Genomic DNA, 27,100 nt, shown 5'->3' on the forward strand with positions numbered 1-27,100 from the left:
TACTGGCCAACATGTGGTGACATGTTACATTTGAAAAGAAAAAATGTTTAAAGATCCTAAATTGGTGACAGGGCCGGTTCTAGACCTTGGGGAGCTAAGGGGAAAATTTTCTTTTGGGTGCCCCCCATATTTAAAATATGAAGAGTATGCGCCAAAGGCACACAACTGAAATATAAGAGCGTGGTTTCATGGAGCGGGGAAGTGGCCACAGAATAATACCAATTCACATGACACCATACAGTAGTACACCTTATACATGTACCTCATATTTATTACGCCATAGTAGAGCCGCTTATACACGTTACACCATAGTAGATTCGCTAATACATGTTACACCAGAGTAGAGATGCTTATACACTTTACACTACAATAGAGCCACTTGAACACATTATGCAACAGTAGGGCCCATTTTATACATTACACCATGGTGGAGCCCCTTATACATGTTACACCACAGTAGAGCCCCTTATACATGTTACACCACAGTAGAGCCGCTATGGAGTTAGCTGTATTTAACTATTTACTTGTTTAACTAAACTTATACTAAACTAAAATAAATTAAAAACACTATGTATGCCCTGGCCGACCTGACCTCACAACTCCCCAACCCCTTAATGAAATAATGCCGCAAATGAGTCCCCCCCCCCCTCACAGCCCTGATACCCCCCCATGCTATCAATGAAAACAATGCAGAGAGAGGTGCTGCAGCATCTGAAGTAGAGACATATGCTGCAGCTTCCAGGAAAGTGAGAGTTGTTGCAAAAGCTGGGGCAGCAGCTGTGCTTGATAGAGAGTGGTGCTGCAGTACAGAAGAAACCCTGCTGCACAGCTACAAGCACACAGTGAGCCATGTAAAGAGAACGGGCAGAGCTACGGCATGTCCAGGCTTGCAGTATCTCCTTATGTCGCCTCTGGTCTGCCCTGTTCCCTATCTAGTCTCAGAGTCCGAGTCAGTGTGCACCTCCTCTGCTCTGGGGGAGAGGCGGCGGCGGGCCCTTTAGATTTGCCGGTGCCTGGAACTCGCGCTTCACTGAAGCCACCCTCGCTACACCCCTGCCAATGACATGCCCCCAGAACACTTTGCCTATGTGTGAATCTACAGTTGGCGCCAGTGTCGGACTGGGGCATGAAAGGCCTGCTGGGGGAATACATCAGTAGGGGACCCTGCTTAAAAGACCTTGCCATCTATTAGAGAGAATATAAACTGCAGAATGCATGAATACTACATGAATACTACAGTACCTGGGCCCATATAAATATGTAAATGTAACTACTTAATTTGATTGGCAGGAGGGTGGATCTTGGTGGAGTTTCTATAGAAAAAAAAACAAGCAGCCATGTTCATCCATATTTCTGCTCTGCCAGGTAACTGACACTCTAATACAGGTTGAGTATCCCTTATCCAAAATGCTTGGGACCAAGGTACTTTGGATATCGGATTTTTCCGTATTTTGGAATAATTGCATACCATAATGAGATATCATGGTGATGGGACCTAAATCTAAGCACAGAATGCATTTATATTACATATACACCTTATACACACAGCCTGAAGGTAATTTTAGCCAATATTTTTTATAACTTTGTGCATTAAACAAAGTGTGTCTACATTCACACAATTAATTTATGTTTCATATACACCTTATACACACAGCCTGAAGGTCATTTAATACAATATTTTTAATAACTTTGTGTATTAAACAAAGTTTGTGTACATTGAGCCATCAAAAAACAAAGGTTTCACTATCTCACTCTCACTCAAAAAAGTCTGTATTTCGGAATATTCCGTATTTCGGAATATTTGGATATGGGATACTCAACCTGTAGAGTAACAATGTATAATGCAAGTGCACAGTCTGGAACCTGACATTTGAGGAGGGGTTGGGGCCTACCGGGGATTTCCCCTGTACCCCTATGGGCCAGTCTGCCACTGGCTACACCCATTTGGCCACAAGTAGAGACACAGCTGAGATGGGTACGACCCTGAATCATCTGTAGATGCTGGCAGCTGCTTATGCTTGGCCACAGAGTGTGCGTAGTGCGAAGAAGCACAAGATCTGTTTGCAAATCTTAGCCCAGAGCCGGCCTTAGGCATAGGCAAACTAGGCAATTGCCTAGGGCATTTGGTATGCTTAGGGGCACCAGCAGCTTCTGCTGATTAAAATGATATGCGGCATGCCTATATTCTGTGTGTATTCCTGGAAATCACTGTAATGTCGCATTTCGTATGCAGATACAGCCGCACACAGAATATAGGCATGCTGCATATCATTTTAATCAGCAGAAGCTGCTTGTGTATCCTAGCCACATAGTAATGCAAATAAGATGCATTTTTATAAACAAAAGACGCCCGACGTTAGCAAAGCTGCCAGCTGATTCATGCCAGGCATCTCTTACAGAACTAGCGGCGGTGCTTGGGGGCAGGGCCGGTTCAAGGGCGCTCTGCGCCCCGGGCAGGAAAAGGGGCGTGTCCTAATACAGGGGGCGTGGTCAGTTACGCCCCCTGTACATTGCTAGCGCCGCTTGAATGCTGAGCGGTGCGCGATGACGTCATCGCGCACCGCACAGCAAAAGGTCCTCTCCACGAAGGGAAACTAGACGCTATGCGTCTAGTTCCCTTCGTGGAGAGGACCTTTGCTGTGCGGTGCGCAATGACGTCATCGCGCACCGCTCAGCAAAGTTACTCTCCACGAAGGGAAACTAGACGCATAGCGTCTAGTTCCCTTCACAGGAGGCGGACGGGGATGGCAGCGGGCAGCGGAGGCGGACGGGGGACACAGCGGGCAGCAGTGGCGGATTTTGCCACGGTGCGGCGCCCTCCGGATGACGCCAGCGCCCTCCGGAAGGCGGCGCCCCGGGCAAAAGTCCTGCTTGCCCGTGGCAAGATCCGCTACTGCTAGGGGGCACCAGCCAAAATCTTGCCTAGGGCATCATATTGGTTAGGGCCGGCTCTGTCTTAGCCCCTGTGTATCAAAGACAGCACTTACTATATACATGTTTATTTTTGTATTGTTTCATCCCTCTTTTCCAAATTCATGGCCTGGGACATCATCGTGGGATGTAATGGAGTTTTTTTGAATGGGGAAAACACTTACAAGGCAAAACCATGCCTTGTAAGTGTTTGCCCCTTTAAAAAAAAGTCTGAGATTATCCAGAATCCCACACCTCCGGCGATCTTGGACTCCATTACATCCCACCAAATGTGTTAATAAAAGGTATGAGACAGATTTTGCAGCACTCTGCAAGCTTAAAAATTCTTTCCCTGCTAATGTAATCTTAGGTAGTGCAGAGAAAAGCTAATTTTAACAATGTATTTTTTTTTTATATGTAGATAATTGGTAGCTAGTTACAATGGTTACAATGGTTATAGTTGGGTCCAGTCATCTCTAATAACACGCCAATTATTTGTACTTATTTACTCTTTTGCCTGTTCTATCCTTATGCACCCCATCAGGCCCTGCACCTCTCTTATCTGCACTCCCCTCATGACGTGTCCCTCACTTGTCTGTACCCTCCTCATGACCTTTCACTCTCTTCTTTGCACCAACCATTTGACCTTTCCATTTCTTGTGTGCTCCCCCTCATGACTTTTACTTCTCTTATCTGCACCCCCTCATGATGTGTCCTTCTCCTTTCTGCACCCCTGATGACGTGTCTCTTTCTTGTGTACACATACTTGCGTGTCCTCCTCTTGTCTTTAGTTATTCAAATAAAACTGGCTCACATATGCAGCTTCTTTACAAATGATATACTCTTAATGAGTTTTTAGGTAAAATTAGTTTTTGATGACTCTGTCATCTGGAGTATTTCAACATGTGTATAATCTCTTAATTGTTTTTCTCTAACGTCCTAGCGGATGCTGGGACTCCGTAAGGACCATGGGGATAGACGGGCTCCGCAGGAGACATGGGCACTTTAAGAAAGACTTTGGATCTGGGTGTGCACTGGCTCCTCCCTCTATGCCCCTCCTCCAGACCTCAGTTTTGATACTGTGCCCAGTGGAGACTGGGTGCATTTCAGGGAGCTCTCCTGAGTTTCCTGTAAAGAAAGTATTTTAGTTAGGTTTTTTATGTTCAGGGAGCCTGCTGGCAACAGACTCCCTGCATCGAGGGACTGAGGAGAGAGAAACAGACCCACTCCTCTGAGTTTCAGGGCTCTGTTTCTTAGGCTACTGGACACCATTAGCTCCAGAGGGATCGGTACGCAGGTCTCACCCTCGCCGTTCGTCCCAGAGCCGCGCCGCTGTCCTCCTCGCAGAGCCGGAAGATAGAAGCCGGGTGAGTATGAGAGGAAAAGACTTCAGAGGCGGCAGAAGACAGCTTGATATTCATAGAGGTAACGCACAGCAGTGAAGCTGTGCGCCATTGCTCCCATTCACCTCACACACATCGGTCACTGTAAGGGTGCAGGGCGCAAGGGGGGCGCCCTGGGCAGCAATATAAACCTCTCCTGTGGCAAATGTACATATATACATGTACAGCTGGGCACTGTACATGTATATAAAGGGCCCCCGTCATGTTTTTAAGAATTTTGAGCGGGACAGAAGCCCGCCACCGAGGGGGCGGGGCTTCTCCCTCAGCACTCACCAGCGCCATTTTTCTCCACAGCACCGCTGAGAGGAAGCTCCCTGGACTCTCCCCTGCTTGATACCACGGTGAAAGAGGGTTTTAAAGTAGAGGGGGGGGGGCACATAATTGTCGCATATACATACAGGAAAAGCGCTACTGGGTAAAAAAGCGCTATTCTGTGTTTTTTCCTGGGTCATACAGCGCTGGGGTGTGTGCTGGCATACTCTCTCTCTGTCTCTCCAAAGGGCCTGGTGGGGAACCTGTCTTCAGAAAAGAGCTTCCGTGTGTGTGTGTGTGTGTGTGTGTGTGTGTGTGTGTGTGTGTGTGTGTGGTGTGTCGGTACGCGTGTGTCGACATGTCTGAGGTTGAAGGCTCACCTAAGGAGGAGGGGGAGTGTATGAATGCAAGGTCTCCGTCGGCAGCGCCGACACCTGACTGGATGGATATGTGGAATGTTTTAAGTGCTAATGTTAATTTATTGCACAAAAGATTAGACAAAGCTGAAGCTAGGGTACAGTCAGGGAGTCAACCCATGTCTGTCCCAATGTCGCCAAATAGTAGACACAGATACCGACACGGATTCAGACTCCAGTGTCGACTACGATGATGCAAAATTACAGCCAAAAGTGGCTAAATGTATTCGATATATGATTATTGCAATAAAAGATGTTTTGCATATCACAGAGGAACCCCCCGTCCCTGACACGAGGGTACACATGTATAAGGGAAAGAAACTTGAGGTCACTTTTCCCTCCTCACATGAGCTGAACGAATTATGCGAAAAAGCGTGGGAAACTCCAGACAAAAAACTGCAGATTCCCAAAAGGATTCTTCTAGCGTATCCTTTCCCGCCAAAGGACAGAATACGGTGGGAATCCTCCCCTAGGGTAGACAAGGCTTTGACACGCTTATCAAAAAAGATAGCGCTCCCTTCCCAAGATACGGCTACCCTCAAGGATTCTGCTGACCGCAAGCAGGAGGTTACCTTGAAGTCCATTTACACACATTCTGGTTTGTTACTCAGACCGGCAATTGCGACGGCCTTGGTTTGTAGTGCTGTAGCAGCATGGACAGATTCCTTATCAGCGGATATTGAGACCCTTGATAAGGATACCATTTTAATGCGCTCCATTGTAACCAATGGTGGGAACTTTGTGGTCAGCGGTTGACCGAAAGTAACCTCACCGCTGACCGCAAAGTTCCCACCATTTGTTATAATGGAGCGCATAGGCGCTACATTGTAACACTGCCGTGTGCTGCCTGTCATACAGTACAGGAGCACACAGCCAATCAGGAGGGTGCCACAATGTGGCGCTCCCTGATTGGCTGATGGAACCCTCTTAGACATAAGTCAGAGGGGGTTTCTGGCATTCGGGGAAAGGGGTCCCATGTGAAAACATGGGGCCCCTTTCAGTGCGAGGTCAGGTGTCCGTTTTGTTTTTTTGCAAAGTACCTGGATTACAAATGGATTACAAGAGGAGCCAGCAACACTGGATTTTGTGAGTATAATTTTTTCAACAGGTACACCATGGATTCTACATGGAGAAGAGGACCGACCCTTGTGTGAACATAGGTAAGTATGTGTATATGGAGGTGTGGATGTATGCATTAAAGTTTTACTTTCAAGGTGTGTCTTATGTTTTTATTGGGGTATTTTTTTAGTAGTAGTACTACAGGTACCAGCGGGCCCGGTTTTCCTCCGCATGCTGGTACTTGTGGTTCTCCAAGTACCAGCTTGCGGGGGAGGCTTGCTGGGACTTGTAGTACTGCTACTAAAAACAATATTCATTTTTTGACAAAAAGGCTATCAGCCTCCCATCCGCAGCCCTTGGATGGGGGGGACAGCCTCGGGCTTCACCCCTGGCCCTTGGGTGGCTTGAGGGGGGGGGGCCCTTGATTGAAGGGGTCCCCACTTCTCCAGGGTACCCCGACCATGGGTGACTAGTTGGTTATGTAATGCCAAGGCCGCAGGGACCTAGATAAAAGTGTCCCCCGGCTGTGGCATTATGTATCTGGCTAGTGGAGCCCGGTGCTGGTTTCAGAAATACGGGGGACCCCTACGCTTTTTGTCCCCCGTATTTTTGGAACCAGGACCAGGCGCAGAGCCCGGTGCTGGTTGTTTAAATATGGGGGAACCCCTATCATTTTTTCCCCCATATTTTTTCAACCAGGGCCGGCTCAAAGAGCCCGAGGCTGGTTTTGCTTAGGAGGGGGGGAATCCACGCATTTTTTTTTCAAAACAATAACACTTTCCCATCTCCTTCCCACTGATAAACATGCACGGATCTCATGGATCCGTGCATGCCTATCCAAACACGGGGGGAAAAAGCAGGTCTGGTTTTTTTTAGCACTTTTTCACGAATTGTATTTCAGCACGGCAGTGTTTGGCTATTGTCGGCAGTGTTTGTGATTTGCACTTTTTAGTAAATTACCGATTTCTACCAAATTGCAGCCGTATTTGACCGATGGTGTATTGATTCGTGATTTTTTCCTAGGACTTCCAAAATATTACGAATGCCCTCATCACTGCCGAGATTTTTGCTTAGTAAATTTCCGAAATGACACTTTGATGAAAAAACGTCATCTCGGTCAAAATCGGGACCTTAGTAAATATACCCCGCTGTCTTATATATGAGGGATGCTCAAAGAGACATTAGTTTACTGGGTTCCAGAATGAACGCTATGTCTATTTCTGCTAGGCGAGTCTTATGGACCCGACAGTGGTCAGGTGATGCCGACTCAAAGAGGCATATGGAGTTTTTGCCTTACAAGGGTGAGGAATTGTTTGGAGAGGGCCTCTCGGACCTCGTCTCCACAGCTACGGCAGGTAAATCGAATTTTTTGCCTTATATTCCCTCACAATCTAAGAAAGCGCCTCATTATCAAATGCAGTCCTTTCGTTCAAATAAAAGCAAAAGAGTACGTGGATCGTCCTTTCTTGCCAGAGGTAAGGGCAGAGGGAAAAAGCTGCACAACACAGCTAGTTCCCAGGAACAGAAGTCCTCCCCGGCCTCTGCAAAATCCACCGCATGACGCTGGGGCTCCCCTGAGGGAGTCCGCTTCAGTGGGGGCACGTCTTCGACTTTTCAGCCACATCTGGGTTCACTCACAGGTGGATCCCTGGGCAATAGAAATTGTTTCCCAGGGATACAAGCTGGAATTCGAAGAGGTGCCTCCTCGCCGGTTTTTCAAATCGGCGCTACCGACTTCTCCCCTGGAAAGGGAGATAGTGTTACATGCGATTCACAAATTGTGCCTTCAACAAGTGGTGGTTGAGGTTCCCCTGCTTCAAAGAGGGAAGGGGTACTACTCAACTCTGTTTGTGGTCCCGAAACCGGACGGTTCGGTCAGACCCATTTTGAATTTAAAACCCCTGAACCTTTACTTAAAACGGTTCAAATTCAAGATGGAATCGCTCAGAGCGGTCATCGCCAGCCTGGAAGGGGGGGATTTTATGGTATCTCTGGACATAAAGGATGCTTACCTGCATGTTCCCATATATCCTCTTCATCAGGCGTACCTGAGATTTGCGGTACAGGATTGTCATTACCAATTTCAGACGTTGCCGTTTGGGCTTTCCACGGCCCCGAGAATTTTCACCAAGGTAATGGCGGAAATGATGGTGCTCCTGCGCAAGCAGGGTGTCACAATTATCCCGTACTTGGACGATCTCCTCATAAAAGCGAGATCACGGGAGAAGTTGCTGAACAGCGTATCACTTTCACTGAAGGTGTTACAGCGACACGGCTGGATTCTCAATATTCCAAAGTCGCAGCTGAATCCTACGACTCGTCTGCCCTTCTTGGGCATGATTCTGGACACAGACCAGAAAAGGGTTTTTCTTCCGATGGAAAAAGTGCAGGAACTCATGACTCTAGTCAAGAACCTGTTGAAGCCAAAACAAGTGTCAGTACATCATTGCACTCAAGTCCTGGGAAAAATGGTGGCGACGTACGAAGCCATTCCCTTCGGCAGGTTCCATGCAAGGACTTTCCAATGGGACCTATTGGACAAATGGTCCGGGTCACATCTGCAAATGCATCAGCGGATCACCCTGTCCCCCAGGGCCAGGGTATCTCTCCTGTGGTGGCTGCAGAGTGCTCACCTTCTAGAGGGCCACAGGTTCGGCATTCAGGATTGGATCCTGGTGACCACGGACGCGAGCCTCCGAGGTTGGGGAGCAGTCACACAGGGAAGAAATTTCCAAGGCCTTTGGTCAAGTCAAGAGACTTGTCTTCACATCAACATCCTGGAACTAAGGGCCATATACAACGCCCTACGTCAAGCGGAGACCTTACTTCGCGACCGACCAGTTCTGATCCAGTCAGACAACGTCATCGCAGTAGCTCATGTAAACCGCCAGGGCGGCACAAGGAGCAGAGTGGCGATGGCGGAAACCACCAGAATTCTTCACTGGGCGGAAAATCATGTAAGTGCACTGTCAGCAGTGTTCATTCCGGGAGTGGACAACTGGGAAGCAGACTTCCTCAGCAGACACGACCTGCATCCGGGAGAGTGGGGACTTCATCAGGAATTCTTCGCACAGATTGCAAGTCGGTGGGGACTGCCCCAAATAGACATGATGGCGTCCCGTCTCAACAAAAAGCTACAAAGGTATTGCGCCAGGTCAAGAGATCCTCAGGCGGTAGCTGTGGATGCCCTAGTGACACCGTGGGTGTTCCAGTCGTTCTATGTATTTCCTCCTCTTCCTCTCATACCCAAGGTGTTGCGAATAATAAGAAAAAGAGGAGTGAGAACAATACTCATTGTTCCGGATTGGCCACGAAGGACCTGGTATCCGGATCTGCAGGAAATGCTCACAGAAGATCCGTAGCCTCTTCCTCTAAGACAGGACCTGTTGCAACAGGGTCCCTGTCTGTTCCAAGACTTACCGCGGCTGCGTTTGACGGCATGGAGGTTGAACGCAGGATCCTAGCGGAAAAGGGTATTCCGGATGAGGTCATTCCTACGCTAATAAAGGCTAGGAAGGACGTGACATCTAAACATTATCACCGAATATGGCGAAAATATGTTTCTTGGTGTGAGGCCAGGAATGCTCCTACAGAAGAATTCCATCTAGGCCGTTTTCTTCACTTCCTACAAACTGGAGTGAATTTGGGCCTAAAATTAGGCTCCATTAAAGTTCAGATTTCGGTCTTATCCATTTTCTTTCAAAAGGAATTGGCCTCTCTACCTGAAGTACAGACTTTTGTGAAGGAAGTACTGCATATTCAGCCTCCTTTTGTACCTCCGGTGGCGCCTTGGGACCTTAACGTGGTGTTAAGTTTCCTTAAGTCACATTGGTTTGAACCACTTAGAACAGTGGAGTTGAAATATCTCACTTGGAAGGTGGTCATGTTGTTAGCCTTGGCTTCGGCTAGGCGAGTTTCGGAATTAGTGGCTTTATCACATAAAAGCCCCTATCTGGTTTTCCATATGATAGAGCGGAATTGCGGACCCGTCCTCAATTCCTACCTAAGGTGGTCTCATCCTTTCATATGAAGCAACCTATTGTCGTGCCTGTGGCTACACGTGACTTGGAGGATTCCGAGTCCCTTGATGTGGTCAGGGCTTTGAAAATTTACGTGGCCAGAACGGCTAGGATCAGAAAAACAGAAGCACTGTTTGTCCTGTATGCAGCCAACAAGGTCGGCGGCCCTGCTTCAAAGCAGACTATTGCTTGCTGGATCTGTAACACGATTCAGCAGGCGCATTCTACGGCAGGATTGCCGTTACCAAAATCGGTCAAGGCCCATTCCACTAGGAAGGTGGGCTCGTCTTGGGCGGCTGCCCGAGGGGTCTCGGCACTACAGCTGTGCCGAGCTGCTACTTGGTCGGTGTCAAACACCTTTGCAAAGTTCTATAAGTTTGATACCCTGGCTGAGGAGGACCTCCTGTTTGCTCAATCGGTGCCGTAGAGTCATCCACACTCTACCGCCCGTTTGGGAGCTTTGGTATAATCCCCATGGTCCTTACGGAGTCCCAGCATCCTCTAGGACATTAGAGAAAATAAGATTTTAAACCTACCGGTAAATCTTTTTCTCGTAGTCCGTAGAGGATGCTGGGCGCCCGTCCCAAGTGCGGACTTCTTCTGCAAGACTTGTATATAGTTTTGCTTACATAAGGGTTATGTTATAGTTTTCATCGGTCTTGGACTGATGCTATGTTGTTTATATACTGTTAATTGGTTAGTATATCACAAGTTATACGGTGTGATTGGTGTGGCTGGTATGAATCTTGCCCTTGGATTAACAAAAATCCTTTCCTCGTACTGTCCGTCTCCTCTGAGCACAGTTTCTCTAACTGAGGTCTGGAGGAGGGGCATAGAGGGAGGAGCCAGTGCACACCCAGATCATAGTATCTGAGGTTGAAAAAAGACAATTGTCCATCGAGTTCAACCTATTTGTGGTGTCCTATGCATGATGATTTGACTACAATTTCTGACTGATGCTGCTGTCAGCCATTGCATTTAATCCCTATTTATAGTAACTATAATGCATGACTATGCACCATACCCCTGGATATCCTTTTCCAATAGGAATTTATCTAACCCATTCTTAAAGGTGTTGACAGATTCCGCCATTACAACTCCCTCGGGCAGGGAATTCCAAACACTTATTGTCCTTACCGTGAAAAAGCCTTTACGCCGTATTGTGCGGAATCTCCTCTCCTCTAACCTGAGCGAGTGTCCACGAGTCCTCTGTGTTGATCTAACCAAAAACAGGTCCCGCGCAAGCTCTGTGTATTGTCCCCTTATATATTTGTAGATGTTGATCATATCCCCTCTTAGTCTCCGCTTTTCCAATGTAAACATGCCTAGTCTTTCAAGCCTTTCCTTGTATTCCATCGTCTCCATGCCCTTAATTAGTTTGGTCGCCCTCCTCTGTACCTTTTCAAGCTCCAGGATATCCTTTTTGTAGTACGGTGCCCAGAACTGTACACAGTATTCAAGGTGTGGCCTCACTAGTGATTTATATAACGGGAGTATAATACTCTCGTCCCTAGCATCAATACCCCGTTTTATGCATGCTAATATCTTATTAGCCTTCTTTGCTGCAGTCCTACTTTGGATACTACTTCTTAGCTTGCTATCTATGAGGACACCTAAGTCCTTTTCCAGTACAGAATCCCCTAATTTTACCCCATTTAGTAGGTAGGTGTAATTTTTGTTCTTGTTACCACAGTGCATTACCTTACACTTGTCTGTGTTGAAGCGCATTCTCCATTTGGCTGCCCATGCTTCTAATTTAACTAAGTCATTCTGAAGAGACTCAGCATCCTCCTCTGTATTTATAGCCTTACACAATTTGGTATCATCTGCAAAAATTGACACCATGCTCTCTAGACCTTCTGTTAGGTCGTTAATGAAAATATTGAACAATAGCGGTCCTAATACTGAGCCTTGCGGCACACCACTTAGCACTTCAGTCCAAGTTGAAAAAGATCCATTAACCACAACGCGCTGCTTCCTATTATCTAACCAGTTTTTGACCCAAGTGCATATTGTGCTTCCTAGCCCTGATTCTTGTAGCTTGTATATAAGTCTCATGTGTGGTACAGTATCGAACGCTTTGGCAAAGTCTAAAAAGATTACATCCACGTCTTTACCCTGATCTAGGTTTGCGCTTACTGTTTCATAAAAGCCAAGTAAGTTGGTTTGACAGGATCTGTCCTTCATAAACCCATGTTGATTCCTTTTAATGACCTTATTGGTTTCAAGGAACTTCTGAATACTATCTCTTAGAATACCTTCCAATACTTTCCCCACTATAGATGTAAGACTAACTGGTCTATAATTACCTGGTTCAGCTTTACTTCCCTTTTTGAATATAGGCACTACTTCCGCTATACGCCAGTCTTTGGGAACCATACCTGATTTAACTGAATCCTCAAAGATCAAAGATAGTGGTTTTGCCAGTTCAGAGTGAAGCTCCATTAGAACCCTTGGATGAATACCATCGGGCCCTGGTGATTTATTAATCTTTAAATGTTTTAATCGGTCACAGACTACTTCCTCGCTTAAATAAGTACCTATCAGTGTGATATTGTCATTATTGAGATTGTGTGTCAGTCCCTGAATTGGGTCCTCTCTAGTGAATACTGTTGAAAAAAACTCATTTAGTGTGTCCGCTATGTCATTATCATTTTTGCTTAAGACTCCCAACTTGTCTGTCAAAGGGCCTATACTCTCCTTTTTTAATCTCTTGCTATTAATGTATTTAAAGAATTTTTTGGGATTCGCTTTGCTTTCCTTTGCTACTAGTTTTTCAGTTTCTACTTTAGCCGCTCTTATTTCCTTTTTGCAATTTTTGTTACATTCCTTATATTGCTGAAATGACTCTGCATCCCCGTCAGATTTGTATTTTTTAAATGCTCGCCTTTTCTTGCCCATAAGTTCCTTAATCTTTTTGTTAAGCCACATCGGTTTATGATTTTTATTCCCTTTTTTGCTACTCATAGGAATATATTTGAGTGTATTTTTAGCTAGCAGGAATTTTAGTACCTCCCATTTCTCCGTAGTATTTTTTCCTACAAACAAACCTTCCCATTCAATATCCCTGAAAAATACCCTCATCATTTCAAAGTTGGCTTTGCTAAAGTTTAAAGTCCTAGTTGAGCCAGTATAGGGCTGTTTGTAGAAACTGATATTGAATGTGACCATATTGTGGTCGCTGTTTCCTATGGGTTCCCCTACTATAATACCCGATACCAAATCCTGATTGTTTGTTAATACCAGGTCTAAGATTGCATTGTACCTAGTTGGTTCCTCAATTAGTTGGACAAGGTAGTTATCATTTAGTGTGTTTAAAAACATACTGCCCCTAGCAGTATCACATGAATCGTTTTTCCAGTTTATCTCTGGATAGTTAAAATCTCCCATCACTACTATGTCTCCTACTCCTGCTGCTTTTTCAATTTGCTTTAGTAACAATTCATCATCAGATGCGTTGATACCAGGCGGCCTATAGCATACACCCAATACTAACTTTTTTGTTCCTTTTTCCCCGCATGCAATTTCTACCCATAATGTCTCAACAGTGTCTACAGTCCCCTCCTGACGATCTTCCCATATATTAGGTTTTAAAAACGGCTTTACGTACAGACACACCCCTCCACCCTTTTTATTTAGTCTGTCTCTCCTAAACAGTGTATAGCCCTCTAGATTGACTGTCCAATCATGAGATTCATCCCACCAAGTTTCAGTAATGCCTATAATATCATACTGTTTGCTTGCTGCAAGTATTTCTAGTTCACCCTTTTTACCAGTAATGCTTCTGGCGTTTACATACATACAACTAAGATAAGTATGTGGCAAGGATGACCTGTAATCGTCATTGGTTAGTGCTTTGGTAAAATCCCTTTTAGTACCCATGTTAGTAACCTTACCGCCTGCTCTTACCCTCCCCCCAACTTCTCCCCCATTTAGTTTACTACTGCCGTCCCCACTATTCTCACTGCATGACCCGTAGTTACTAGCTAAACCCTCCCCCCAGGCTCCTAGTTTAAAATCTCCTCCAACCTTCTAACCATCCTTCCCCCCAGCACCGCTGCCCCCTCCTCAGTCAGGTGCAATCCGTCACGACAAAAGAGATGGCGCCTGACTGAGAAGTCCGCCCAGTGTTCCAGGAACACAAACCCCTCTTTCCTGCACCAATCCCTAAGCCACACATTTACCTCCCTAATCTCCCTCTGCCTCCCTGGACTAGCGCGTGGCACTGGTAATAATTCCGAGAATATTACCTTAGATGTCCTTGCCTTCAGTTTCTTTCCTAAGTCCCTATAGTCTTTCTTAAGGACATCCCACCTTCCGCTAACTTTGTCATTGGTGCCAACGTGCACCAAGACCGCCGGGTCTTTGCCAGCCCCTCCCAACAATCTATCTACCCGGTCCGCGATGTGCCGTACCCGAGCACCCGGGAGACAACAGACTGTACGGCGATCACGGTCCCGGTAGCAGATTGCCCTATCTGCCTTCCTGATGATAGAATCCCCTACCACCACCATTTGACTAGGTACCTCTCTATCTTTTATCCCAACCGCGCCAGAGGGACCGCACCTCTGGATGCTAGAGGGAGCAGTCTCCTCCGGCACCGTCATTTCTTCGCTATCATCCTCCGATTCCTCGTCCAATCGGGCAAATTTGTTCGGGTTTGATAGTTCGGAGATGTCGTGCCTCCCCCTCTTTTTCTTCCTTCTAACTGTGACCCAACTGGCTACCTGATCATCATCCTCTTCTACCAGTGACCCCTCTCGCAACTCCTCCACCGTTCTGTCTAAACTGCGCTCGAGATTGTGAATCTCCCTCAGTCGCGTAACGGTTTGCTCTAGATCAGTTACCTGGGCTTCCAGGGCAACCGTTCGCACACACCTCGTGCAGATGTATTCACACTGGGCCGGTAGCTCCAGGTGTGCATACATCTTGCACGACATGCACTGAGTGAGGTCCTCAATCACAGCCCCTCCCATATTGTTTGCAAGGTCTAACTCCCTGTTACACTCAAAGAAAAAGATCCAAAGTCTTTCTTAAAGTGCCCATGTATCCTGCGGAGCCCGTCTATCCCCATGGTCCTTACGGACTCCCAGCATCCTCTACGGACTACGAGAAAAAGATTTACCTGTAGGTTTAAAATCTTATATTTATTTTTTTTAACTGTTTTGTATATGGTGTCCGGTTGAAAGGGAGACTGTTTCTAGGTCAACAGTTAATAGGTCAACAGCATATGGTTGACATGCATTCGGCCGATGGGTACAGAAGGTCGAAAGGTACAAAAGTTTGACAGTGTCTACATAAGTAGACAGGTTCAAAACTTCAACATGACAATGGTCAACACACAAATGGTCCACACATTTTTTTTTGGGTGTATTACAGGTATCCCAACATTTGCTTGATTTACTATCCACGTGGATGACGATTAGGAATAGTAACCTGTGGCAAGGGCAGCTGTAGCCGAACAAGCCACCTTGCCTGAAGCATGGCAAGCGAAGCGAGCCTGTGAGGGTATACATTTTTACTGATGGAGGCCACATATTACCAATCATACAAGATTGGACCCAAAAATATGGAAAAAAACATTATCATGTCGACCTGTTAAAGTTTTCTATATTTTGTACCTATCGACCTAATGCATGTCGACCACCTGGTGTCGACCTATTGACTGTAGATCTTTTATACCACACCCTTTCAATATTAGGTGTATGTAGATAGTGAGGGTAAAAAGCATCATATATAGCCAACACTTTCCTGAACCACATCCCTCCAAATAGTCCTGATTCTAACCTGGCTTTCCAGATGTACAGAACAAAAAGGGGTGAGGCAAAGGAGTGGCACCCAGCAAATATATGTATAGTCTTGTCGCTCAGGTACAGTTTGAATATATTGACGGCAAGGATTATTTAGTTATGAAATTGCACTGTTGTGAGTCATAGATCTAAGACTGTCAAGCAAGACAAGTCTGTAATGCTTACCCTTCAATACAACACGTCACAGTCTTTTTTCAAGTTTAGTTAGTTTATGTAATAAAGTGTCTATCTAAGAAAGAACCTAGCTGGTTTTCTCTAACGTCCTAGTGGATGCTGGGGACTCCGTCAGGACCATGGGGATTAGCGGCTCCGCAGGAGACAGGGCACAAAAATAAAGCTTTAGGATCAGGTGGTGTGCACTGGCTCCTCCCCCTATGACCCTCCTCCAAGCCTCAGTTAGGTTTTTGTGCCCGTCCGAGCAGGGTGCAATCTAGGTGGCTCTCCTAAAGAGCTGCTTAGAAAAAGTTTTTAGGTTTTTTATTTTCAGTGAGTCCTGCTGGCAACAGGCTCACTGCATCGAGGGACTTAGGGGAGAGAAGTCAACTCACCTGCGTGCAGGATGGATTGGCTTCTTAGGCTACTGGACACCATTAGCTCCAGAGGGATCGAACACAGGCCCAGCCATGGAGTCCGGTCCCGGAGCCGCGCCGCCGACCCCCCTTGCAGATGCCGAAGATGGAAGAGGTCCAGAAGCAGGCGGCAGAAGACTTTTCAGTCTTCCTGAGGTAGCGCACAGCACTGCAGCTGTGCGCCATTGTTGTCAGCACACTTCACACAGCGGTCACGGAGGGTGCAGGGCGCTGGGGGGGCGCCCTGGGCAGCAATGTATAATACCTTTTTATGGCTAAAAAATACATCACATATAGCCCTTGAGGCTATATGGATGTATTTAACCCCTGCCAGATCTCACAAACTCCGGAGAAGAGCCCGCCGAAATAGGGGGCGGGGCTTATTCTCCTCAGCACACAGCGCCATTTTCCTGCTCAGCTCCGCTGTGAGGAAGGCTCCCAGGACTCTCCCCTGCACTGCACTACAGAAACAGGGTAAAACAGAGAGGGGGGGCACTTTTTTTGGCGATATTACTATATTTAAGCTGCTATAAGGATACAACACTTATATAGGGTTGTTCCCATATATATTATAGCGCTTGGGTGTGTGCTGGCAAACTCTCCCTCTGTCTCCCCAAAGGGCTAGTGGGGTCCTGTCTTCAATAGAGCATTCCCTGTGTGTCTGCTGTGTGTCGGTACGTGTGTGTCGACATGTATGAGGACGATGTTGGTGTGGAGGCAGAGCAATTGCCGGTAATGGTGATGTCACCCCCCAGGGAGTCGACACCGGAATGGATGGCTTTGTTTATGGAATTACGTGATAATGTCAGCACATTACAAAAATCAGTTGACGACGGAAAACCAGTTAGTACCTGCCCAGGCGTCTCAGACACCGTCAGGGGCTGTAAAACGCCCTTTACCTCAGTCGGTCCACACAGACCCAGACACGGACACTGAATCTAGTGTCGACGGTGAAGAAACAAACGTATTTTCCAGTAGGGCCACACGTTATATGATCACGGCAATGAAGGAGGCTTTGCATATCTCTGATACTACAAGTACCACAAAAAGGGTATTATGTGGGGGGGTGAAAAAAACTACCTGTAGTTTTTCCTGAATCAGAGGAATTGAATGATGTATGTGATGAAGCGTGGGTTAACCCAGATAGAAAAGTGCTAATTTCAAAAAAGTTATTGGCATTATACCCTTTCCCGCCAGAGGTTAGGGCGCGCTGGCAAACACCCCCTAAGGTGGATAAGGCGCTCACACGCTTATCAAAACAAGTGGCGTTACCGTCTCCTGATACGGCCGCCCTCAAGGATCCAGCTGATAGGAGGCTGGAAACTAACCTAAAAAGTATATACACACATACTGGTGTTATACTGCGACCAGCCATCGCCTCAGCCTGGATGTGCAGTGCTGGGGTGGTCTGGTCGGATTCCCTGACTGAAAATATTGATACCCTGGATAGGGACAGTATTTTACAGACTTTAGAGCAATTAAAGGATGCTTTTCTTTATATGCGAGATGCTCAGAGGGATATTTGCACTCTGGCATCGAGAGTAAGTGCGATGTCCATATCTGCCAGAAGAAGTTTATGGACACGACAGTGGTCAGGTGATGCGGATTCCAAACGGCATATGGAAGTATTGCCGTATAAAGGGGAGGAATTATTTGGCGTCGGTCTATCGGATTTGGTGGCCACGGCAACTGCCGGGAAATCCACCTTTTTACCTCAGACCCCCTCCCAACAGAAAAAGACACCGTCTTTTCAGCCGCAGTCCTTTCGGTCCTATAAGAAGCGGGCAAAAGGACAGTCATATCTGCCCCGAGGCAGAGGAAAGGGTAAGAGAGGGCAGCAAGCAGCTCCTTCCCAGGAACAGAAGCCCTCCGCGGGTTCTGCAAAGCCCTCAGCATGACGCTGGGGCTTTACAAGCGGACTCAGGAACGGTGGGGGGTCGACTCAAGAATTTCAGCGCGCAGTGGGCTTGCTCACAGGTGGACCCCTGGATCCTGCAGGTAGTATCTCAGGGTTACAGGTTGGAATTCGAGAAGTCTCCCCCTCGCCGGTTCCTAAAGTCTGCTTTGCCAACGTCTCCCTCAGACAGGGCGACGGTATTGGAAGCCATTCACAAGCTGTTTTCTCAGCAGGTGATAGTCAAGGTACCCCTCCTACAACAGGAAAAGGGGTATTACTCCACGCTATTTGTGGTACCGAAGCCGGACGGCTCGGTAAGACCTATTCTAAATCTGAAATCTTTGAACCTGTACATACAAAAATTCAAGTTCAAGATGGAATCACTCAGAGCAGTGATAGCGAATCTGGAAGAAGGGGACTTTATGGTGTCCCTGGACATAAAAGATGCTTACCTGCATGTCCCAATTTGCCCTTCACATCAAGGGTACCTCAGGTTCGTGGTGCAAAACTGTCATTATCAGTTTCAGACGCTGCCATTTGGATTGTCCACGGCACCTCGGGTCTTTACCAAGGTAATGGCCGAAATGATGATTCTTCTGTGAAGAAGAGGCGTATTAATTATCCCTTACTTGGACGATCTCCTGATAAGGGCAAGGTCCAGAGAACAGCTGGAGGACGGAGTAGCACTAACCCAAGTAGTGCTGCAACAACACGGGTGGATTCTGAATTTTCCAAAATCTCAGTTGACCCCGACAACACGTCTGCTGTTCCTGGGAATGATTCTGGACACGGTTCAGAAAAAGGTGTTTCTTCCGGAGGAGAAAGCCAAGGAGTTATCCGAACTTGTCAGGAACCTCCTAAAACCAGGAAAAGTGTCTGTGCATCAATGCACAAGAGTCCTGGGAAAGATGGTGGCTTCTTACGAAGCAATCCCATTCGGCAGATTCCACGCACGAACTTTTCAGTGGGATCTGCTGGACAAATGGTCCGGATCACATCTGCAGATGCATCAGCGGATAACCTTATCGCCACGGACAAGGGTGTCTCTTCTGTGGTGGTTGCAGAGTGCTCATCTGTTAGAAGGCCGCAGATTCGGCATACAGGACTGGGTCCTGGTGAGCACGGATGCCAGTCTGAGAGGCTGGGGAGCGGTCACACAGGGAAGAAACTTCCAGGGAGTATGGTCAAGCCTGGAGATGTCTCTTCACATAAATATACTGGAGCTAAGAGCGATTTACAATGCTCTAAGCCTGGCAAAACCCCTGCTTCAGGGTCAGCCGGTGTTGATCCAGTCGGACAACATCACGGCAGTCGCCCACGTAAACAGACAGGGCGGCACAAGAAGCAGGAGAGCAATGGCAGAAGCTGCAAGGATTCTTCGCTGGGCGGAAGATCATGTGATAGCACTGTCAGCAGTGTTCATTCCGGGAGTGGACAACTGGGAAGCAGACTTCCTCAGCAGACACGATCTACACCCGGGAGAGTGGGGACTTCATCCAGAAGTCTTCCACATGATTGTGAACCGTTGGGAAAAAACCAAAGGTGGATATGATGGCGTCTCGCCTCAACAAAAAACTGGACAGGTATTGCGCCAGGTCAAGAGACCCTCAGGCAATAGCTGTGGACGCTCTGGTAACACCGTGGGTGTTCCAGTCAGTGTATGTGTTTCCTCCTCTGCCTCTCATACCCAAAGTACTGAGAATTATACGGCAAAGGGGAGTAAGAACGATACTCGTGGCTCCGGATTGGCCAAGAAGAACTTGGTACCCGGAACTTCAGGAGATGCTCACGGAAAATCCGTGGCCTCTACCTCTAAGACGGGACCTGATTCAGCAGGGACCGTGTCTATTCCAAGACTTACCGCGGCTGCGTTTGACGGCGTGGCGGTTGAACGCCGAATTCTAAGGGAAAAAGGCATTCCAGAAGAGGTCATTCCTACACTGGTTAAAGCCAGGAAGGAGGTGACTGCACAACATTATCACCGCATTTGGAGAAAATATGTTGCGTGGTGTGAGGCCAGGAAGGCCCCCACGGAGGAATTTCAATTGGGTCGATTCCTACATTTCCTGCAAACAGGATTGTCTATGGGCCTCAAGTTGGGGTCCATTAAGGTTCAAATTTCGGCCCTGTCGATTTTCTTCCAGAAAGAATTGGCTTCAGTTCCTGAAGTCCAGACTTTTGTAAAAGGAGTACTACATATACAGCCCCCGGTTGTGCCCCCAGTGGCTCCGTGGGACCTTAATGTAGTTTTGGATTTTCTCAAATCCCATTGGTTTGAGCCACTCAAATCGGCGGATTTGAAATATCTTACATGGAAAGTAACCATGCTACTGGCCCTGGCTTCAGCCAGGAGAGTGTCAGAATTGGCGGCTTTATCGTATAAAAGCCCATATCTGATTTTCCATTCGGACAGGGCAGAACTGCGGACGCGTCCTCATTTTCTGCCTAAGGTGGTGTCAGCGTTTCACCTGAACCAGCCTATTGTGGTGCCTGCGGCTACTAGCGATTTGGAGGATTCCAAGTTGCTGGACGTTGTCAGGGCATTGAAAATATATATTTCAAGGACGGCTGGAGTCAGAAAATCTGACTCGCTGTTTATACTGTATGCACCCAACAAGCTGGGTGCTCCTGCTTCTAAGCAGACGATTGCTCGTTGGATTTGTAGCACAATTCAACTTGCACATTCTGTGGCAGGCCTGCCACAGCCTAAATCTGTCAAGGCCCATTCCACAAGGAAGGTGGGCTCATCCTGGGCGGCTGCCCGAGGGGTCTCGGCATTACAACTCTGCCGAGCAGCTACGTGGTCGGGGGAGAACACGTTTGTAAAATTCTACAAATTTGATACCCTGGCTAAAGAGGACCTGGAGTTCTCTCATTCGGTGCTGCAGAGTCATCCGCACTCTCCCGCCCGTTTGGGAGCTTTGGTATAATCCCCATGGTCCTGACGGAGTCCCCAGCATCCACTAGGACGTTAGAGAAAATAAGATTTTACTTACCGATAAATCTATTTCTCGTAGTCCGTAGTGGATGCTGGGCGCCCATCCCAAGTGCGGATTGTCTGCAATACTTGTACATAGTTATTGTTACAAAAAAATCGGGTTGTTCTTGTTGTGAGCCGTCTGTTCAGAGGCTCCTACGTTGTCATACTGTTAACTGGGTTCAGATCACAAGTTGTACGGTGTGATTGGTGTGGCTGGTATGAGTCTTACCCGGGATTCAAAATCCTTCCTTATTGTGTACGCTCGTCCGGGCACAGTATCCTAACTGAGGCTTGGAGGAGGGTCATAGGGGGAGGAGCCAGTGCACACCACCTGATCCTAAAGCTTTATTTTTGTGCCCTGTCTCCTGCGGAGCCGCTAATCCCCATGGTCCTGACGGAGTCCCCAGCATCCACTACGGACTACGAGAAATAGATTTATCGGTAAGTAAAATCTTATTTTCTAAAATTGCCTGATTAAATATGCCTAACTCGTGTTTACAGGGAAGAAAATAATATGTATATTTTTTTTATCTAATTAGCTCCAGCTTTAGCATCTACATTTGAACCTGTGAGGATTGTTCCAGGGGCGAAACTTGCTGAAACGTATTCGATGTATATGTGTTACAGACACAAACACTGTCCCCAACTCTATATCCGGAAAGCCAGGTAACACCGTTACTGTCCAGAGTAAGGTTTTATAGGGATGATCTGTGGTGGGGCTAGGTAAACTCTGCTGTAATACAGTGCACCTTGGTTTACGGGGTGTTTGCAGACACAGGAGGAAGCATAGAGTAACTATATGTGATTTTATTTTGGGTTGCAAACATTTTAAGAAGCTACTACATGCTCATTGTCTGTACAAAAGCATCACTCTATGGGGTCAGTCCAATTAGGTGAGAGTTGCCGAATGCAAGTTTGTTTCTTGAAACTCAAAGGTTTCGCACGAATGTGGCCATCTGAGAATTCTCCAATCCAACTAAAAATACCTATTCGTGGTACTCACAGCGCAGGGGGTTGCGAATTGTCTACCAAATGCTATGTGAGAGAAGTACATGAAAAAGTGGGGTGACCTTCCTGGACCCCATAATAAATTGGCAGTTTCACTTGCAGAGTCGTACAGAAGACTGTTAGTGGGCATAAGGAAGGTACTGGTGGTTTTTAAACAGTGATAAATGGCACACAAATGGGAGGGGTTTTTTAAGTAAACAAATTATAAAAACACATTTTTCATTTTACTTTCATATGAAAAATGCAATCAAAAGTAGGAAAAAAGATTGTTATGGGGTACTTTAAGTTGCCTTTAAAAAATGATAAAAAGTAATTATTTTTCAAAAAATAAATACTGTAGTTAAATTTGGGGTGCATAAAGCAACAGGATAGTTGCCCTCAGTAAGGTGCGAATCGAATAATGTTTTTACTCTGCCTAGTTCAATGCCAGTTTCTAACTTTACTGCAAAATTAATTTGCAGTGTTAATTTTCTGAGAAAACGGCACCTCGCACCTAATTGGATTACAGGCATGCAAATAGTTTTTGCATGCCTGTAATGCTAATAGTGCTAATAGTGCTTACAGGCATGCAAATAGTTTTTCTATTTTGTGACTTTTGCCTGATTTCATCTTCTCAGCCTTAGCTAAGGGACCCAGATCTTGCTGGGTAATGGCAATATATTAGGACATGCTCTCCAAAAGGGGCATTTAACTTGCAATTGAGCAGACATTGGCAAATATTTAACTACATGCAAATATGCCTATTTTCTGCGTGTGTACATAGATGCACACCCACATTCCACGTTGTGTCTTTGTGTGATCCTGTAGACATAAATGCACATCATACAAAATACAAAGAGCGGTATCCAATTAGCCGCTGTAAATTACCCCAGCTAATTGTCCCACCGGGAGCTATCCAATTAATAAGGCGAGGCGCGGCTTATTGTGGATGTTATTTCACCTGCCTCAGGCAGGCAAAGCCAAATCCCCGGAAACAGCCGTTTGCATGCGAAAACGGGGCTGTTTCTCACAAAAGCACACAGGTTTCACTGAACCTGTGTGTTTTTGGGAGGAAAACATTTTTTTTTACGCCCAATCTTAATTGGATAGCTTGTAAAAAAACATTGGTGAAACATTGGAAAAAGTGCAAAAACCGGACGTTTTCCACACCTGATGTTTTGTCTCCTCTAATTGAATACCGTCCAGAGTGTAAACTTGTCAGTTCAAACTGCTGCCTAATATAACTTCTCCCCTCCTTTCATTTCAGCTGTTACATTGCTTATACAAATCTCTTTGTTTTAATGTAATGAGAGTAAGGAGACAATGAAATGTTGGAATTGTTTGATATTTTAATTGCACGAGTAAATGTGCACCTATAAATGTGAAATGTAAAATTTCCCTATGTACAAAAGGCAGCTAATTTTCCCTATTAACCTGTTTGCTTTGTGCATAAACAGAAGCAGATGCATATATGATGTGGAGCTGCAGTTCTTGCATTTTGAGAAAATCACCCATAGAACGTCAGGTTGTAGTGGCGGTGGTATCACCACTTGAGGTCACTCTAGCTCTTAAAATAACGCAAGTCCCCTCCTGGTCACATTCAAGCAATGTCAGCAGACAAATGAGCATATTTCACGTAAAAACCTGTATCAGTTCTGCTTTGTGATGGATTACCGAACCCCATGGAAATATAATAAATGAATGTAAAAAATTTTTTAGTTACATAACTACAAAATGATACTAAAGTTAATTGTTAGAAATCATCATGATAAATTAAATGGCACCCCAGAATTTTTTATATATTTAAAAGGAATCCATCCTTTACTATATCTCATAAAATATATTTCTCTAACGTCCTAGTGGATGCTGGGGACTCCGTCAGGACCATGGGGAATAGCGGCTCCGCAGGAGACAGGGCACAAAAAGCAAGCTTTTAGGATCACATGGTGTGTACTGGCTCCTCCCCCTATGACCCTCCTCCAAGCCTCAGTTAGGTTTTTGTGCCCGTCCGAGCAGGGTGCAATCTAGGTGGCTCTCATAAAGAGCTGCTTAGAAAAAGTTTTTTAGGTTTCTTATTTTCAGTGAGTCCTGCTGGCAACAGGCTCACTGCTACGAGGGACTTAGGGGAGAGAAGTGAACTCACCTGCGTGCAGGATGGATTTGCTTCTTAGGCTACTGGACACCATTAGCTCCAGAGGGATCGAACACAGGCCCAGCCATGGAGTCCGGTCCCGGAGCCGTGCCGCCGACCCCCCTTGCAGATGCCGAAGTTGAAGAGGTCCAGAGGTCCGGAAACAGGCGGCAGAAGACTTTCAGTCTTCATAAGGTAGCGCACAGCACTGCAGCTGTGCGCCATTGTTGTCGGCACACTTCACACCAGCGGTCACTGAGGGTGCAGGGCGCTGGGGGGGGCGCCCTGGGCAGCAATGTATAATACCTTTTTCTATGGCTAAAATACATCACATATAGCCCTTGAGGCTATATGGATGTATTTAACCCCTGCCATATATCGCAAACTCCGGGAGAAGAGCCCGCCGTTTTAGGGGGCGGGGCCTATTCTCCTCAGCACACAGCGCCATTTTCCTGCTCAGCTCCGCTGTGAGGAAGGCTCCCAGGACTCTCCCCTGCACTGCACTACAGAAACAGGGTAAAACAGAGAAGGGGGGGCATATTTTGGCGATATTTTTATATATTAAGCGCATATAACAGAAACAACACCTTTTAGGGTTGTTTATATACATTTTTATAGCGCTTTGGTGTGTGCTGGCAAACTCTCCCTCTGTCTCCCCAAAGGGCTAGTGGGGTCCTGTCTTCGATAAGAGCATTCCCTGTGTGTCTGCTGTGTGTCGGTACGTGTGTGTCGACATGTATGAGGACGATGTTGGTGTGGAGGCGGAGCAATTGCCGGTAATGGTGATGTCACCCCCTAGGGAGTCGACACCGGAATGGATGGCTTTAATTATGGAATTACGTGATAATGTTAGCACGCTGCAAAAGTCAGTTGACGACATGAGACGGCCGGAAAACCAGTTAGTACCTGTCCAGGCGTCTCAGGCACCGTCAGGGGCTGTAAAACGTCCCTTACCTCAGTCAGTCGACACAGGTACCGACACAGATGAATCTAGTGTCGACGGTGAAGAAAGAAACGTATTTTCCAATAGGGCCACACGTTATATGATCACGGCAATGAAGGAGGCTTTGCATATCTCTGATACTGCAGGTACCTCAAAGGGGGGTATTATGTGGGGTGTGAAAAAACTACCTGTAGCTTTTCCAGAATCAGAGGAATTGAATGACGTGTGTGATGAAGCGTGGGTTAACCCCGATAGAAAACTGCTAATTTCAAAGAAGTTATTGGCATTATACCCTTTCCCACCAGAGGTTAGGGCGCGCTGGGAAACACCCCCTAGGGTGGATAAGGCGCTCACACGCTTATCAAAACAAGTCGCGTTACCGTCTCCTGATACGGCCGCCCTCAAGGATCCAGCTGATAGGAGGCTGGAAACTACCCTGAAGAGTATATACACACATACTGGTGTTATACTGCGACCAGCAATAGCCTCAGCCTGGATGTGCAGTGCTGGGGTGGTGTGGTCGGATTCCCTGACTGAAAATATTGATACCCTGGATAGGGACAGTATTTTATTGACTATAGAGCAATTAAAGGATGCTTTTCTTTATATGCGAGATGCTCAGAGGGATATTTGCACTCTGGCATCGAGAGTAAGTGCGATGTCCATATCTGCCAGAAGAAGTTTATGGACGCGACAGTGGTCAGGTGATGCGGATTCCAAACGGCATATGGAAGTATTGCCGTATAAAGGAGAGGAATTATTTGGGGTCGGTCTATCGGATCTGGTGGCCACGGCAACAGCCGGAAAATCCACTTTTTTACCTCAGGTCACCTCCCAACAGAGAAAGACACCGTCTTTTCAGCCGCAGTCCTTTCGTTCCTATAAGAACAAGCGGGCAAAAGGACAGTCATATTTGCCCAGAGGCAAAGGAAGGGGTAAGAGGGTGCAGCAAGCAACTACTTCCCACGAACAGAAGCCCTCCCCGGCTTCTACAAAGCCCTCAGCATGACGCTGGGGCTGTGCAAGCGGACTCAGGGGCGGTGGGGGGTCGACTAAAGATTTTCAGCACACAGTGGGCGCGCTCACAGGTGGACCCTTGGATCCTGCAGGTAGTATCTCAGGGTTACAAGTTGGAATTCGAAAAGTCTCCCCCTCGCCGGTTCCTAAAGTCTGCTTTACCAACGTCTCCCTCAGAAAGGGCGACGGTATTGGAAGCCATTCACAAGCTGTATTCTCAGCAGGTGATAGTCAAGGTACCCCTCCTACAACAGGGAAAGGGGTATTATTCCACACTATTTGTGGTACCGAAGCCGGACGGTTCGGTAAGACCTATTCTAAATCTGAAATCCTTGAACCTGTACATACAGAAATTCAAGTTCAAGATGGAGTCCCTCAGAGCAGTGATAGCGAATCTGGAAGAAGGGGACTTCATGGTGTCCCTGGACATAAAAGATGCTTATCTGCATGTCCCAATTTACCCTTCACACCAAGGGTATCTCAGGTTCGTGATACAAAACTGTCATTATCAGTTTCAAACGCTGCCGTTTGGTTTGTCCACGGCACCTCGGGTCTTTACCAAGGTAATGGCCGAAATGATGGTTCTTCTACGAAGAAAAGGCGTATTAATTATCCCTTACTTGGACGATCTCCTGATAAGGGCAAGGTCCAGAGAACAGCTGGAAGTCGGAGTAGCACTAACCCAAGTAGTGCTTCAGCAACACGGG

General features: G+C 46.7%; 1 protein-coding gene across 3 annotated transcripts in view; it reads left to right on the forward strand.

The window, feature by feature from the left end:
- The window catches only part of CFAP61 (cilia and flagella associated protein 61), an 844,658-nt gene that overhangs the window by 36,732 nt on the left and 780,826 nt on the right, over positions 1–27,100 (forward strand). For all 3 annotated transcript variants that reach the window (XM_063918168.1, XM_063918169.1, XM_063918170.1), the window contains one exon: positions 21,855–21,981. In XM_063918168.1, coding sequence (XP_063774238.1) covers positions 21,855–21,981 — 127 coding nt within the window. The remainder of the gene's footprint in view (positions 1–21,854; positions 21,982–27,100) is intronic.

This window comes from Pseudophryne corroboree, chromosome 4, assembly GCF_028390025.1.
Source record: "Pseudophryne corroboree isolate aPseCor3 chromosome 4, aPseCor3.hap2, whole genome shotgun sequence".
Taxonomy (NCBI): Eukaryota; Metazoa; Chordata; class Amphibia; order Anura; family Myobatrachidae; genus Pseudophryne; species Pseudophryne corroboree.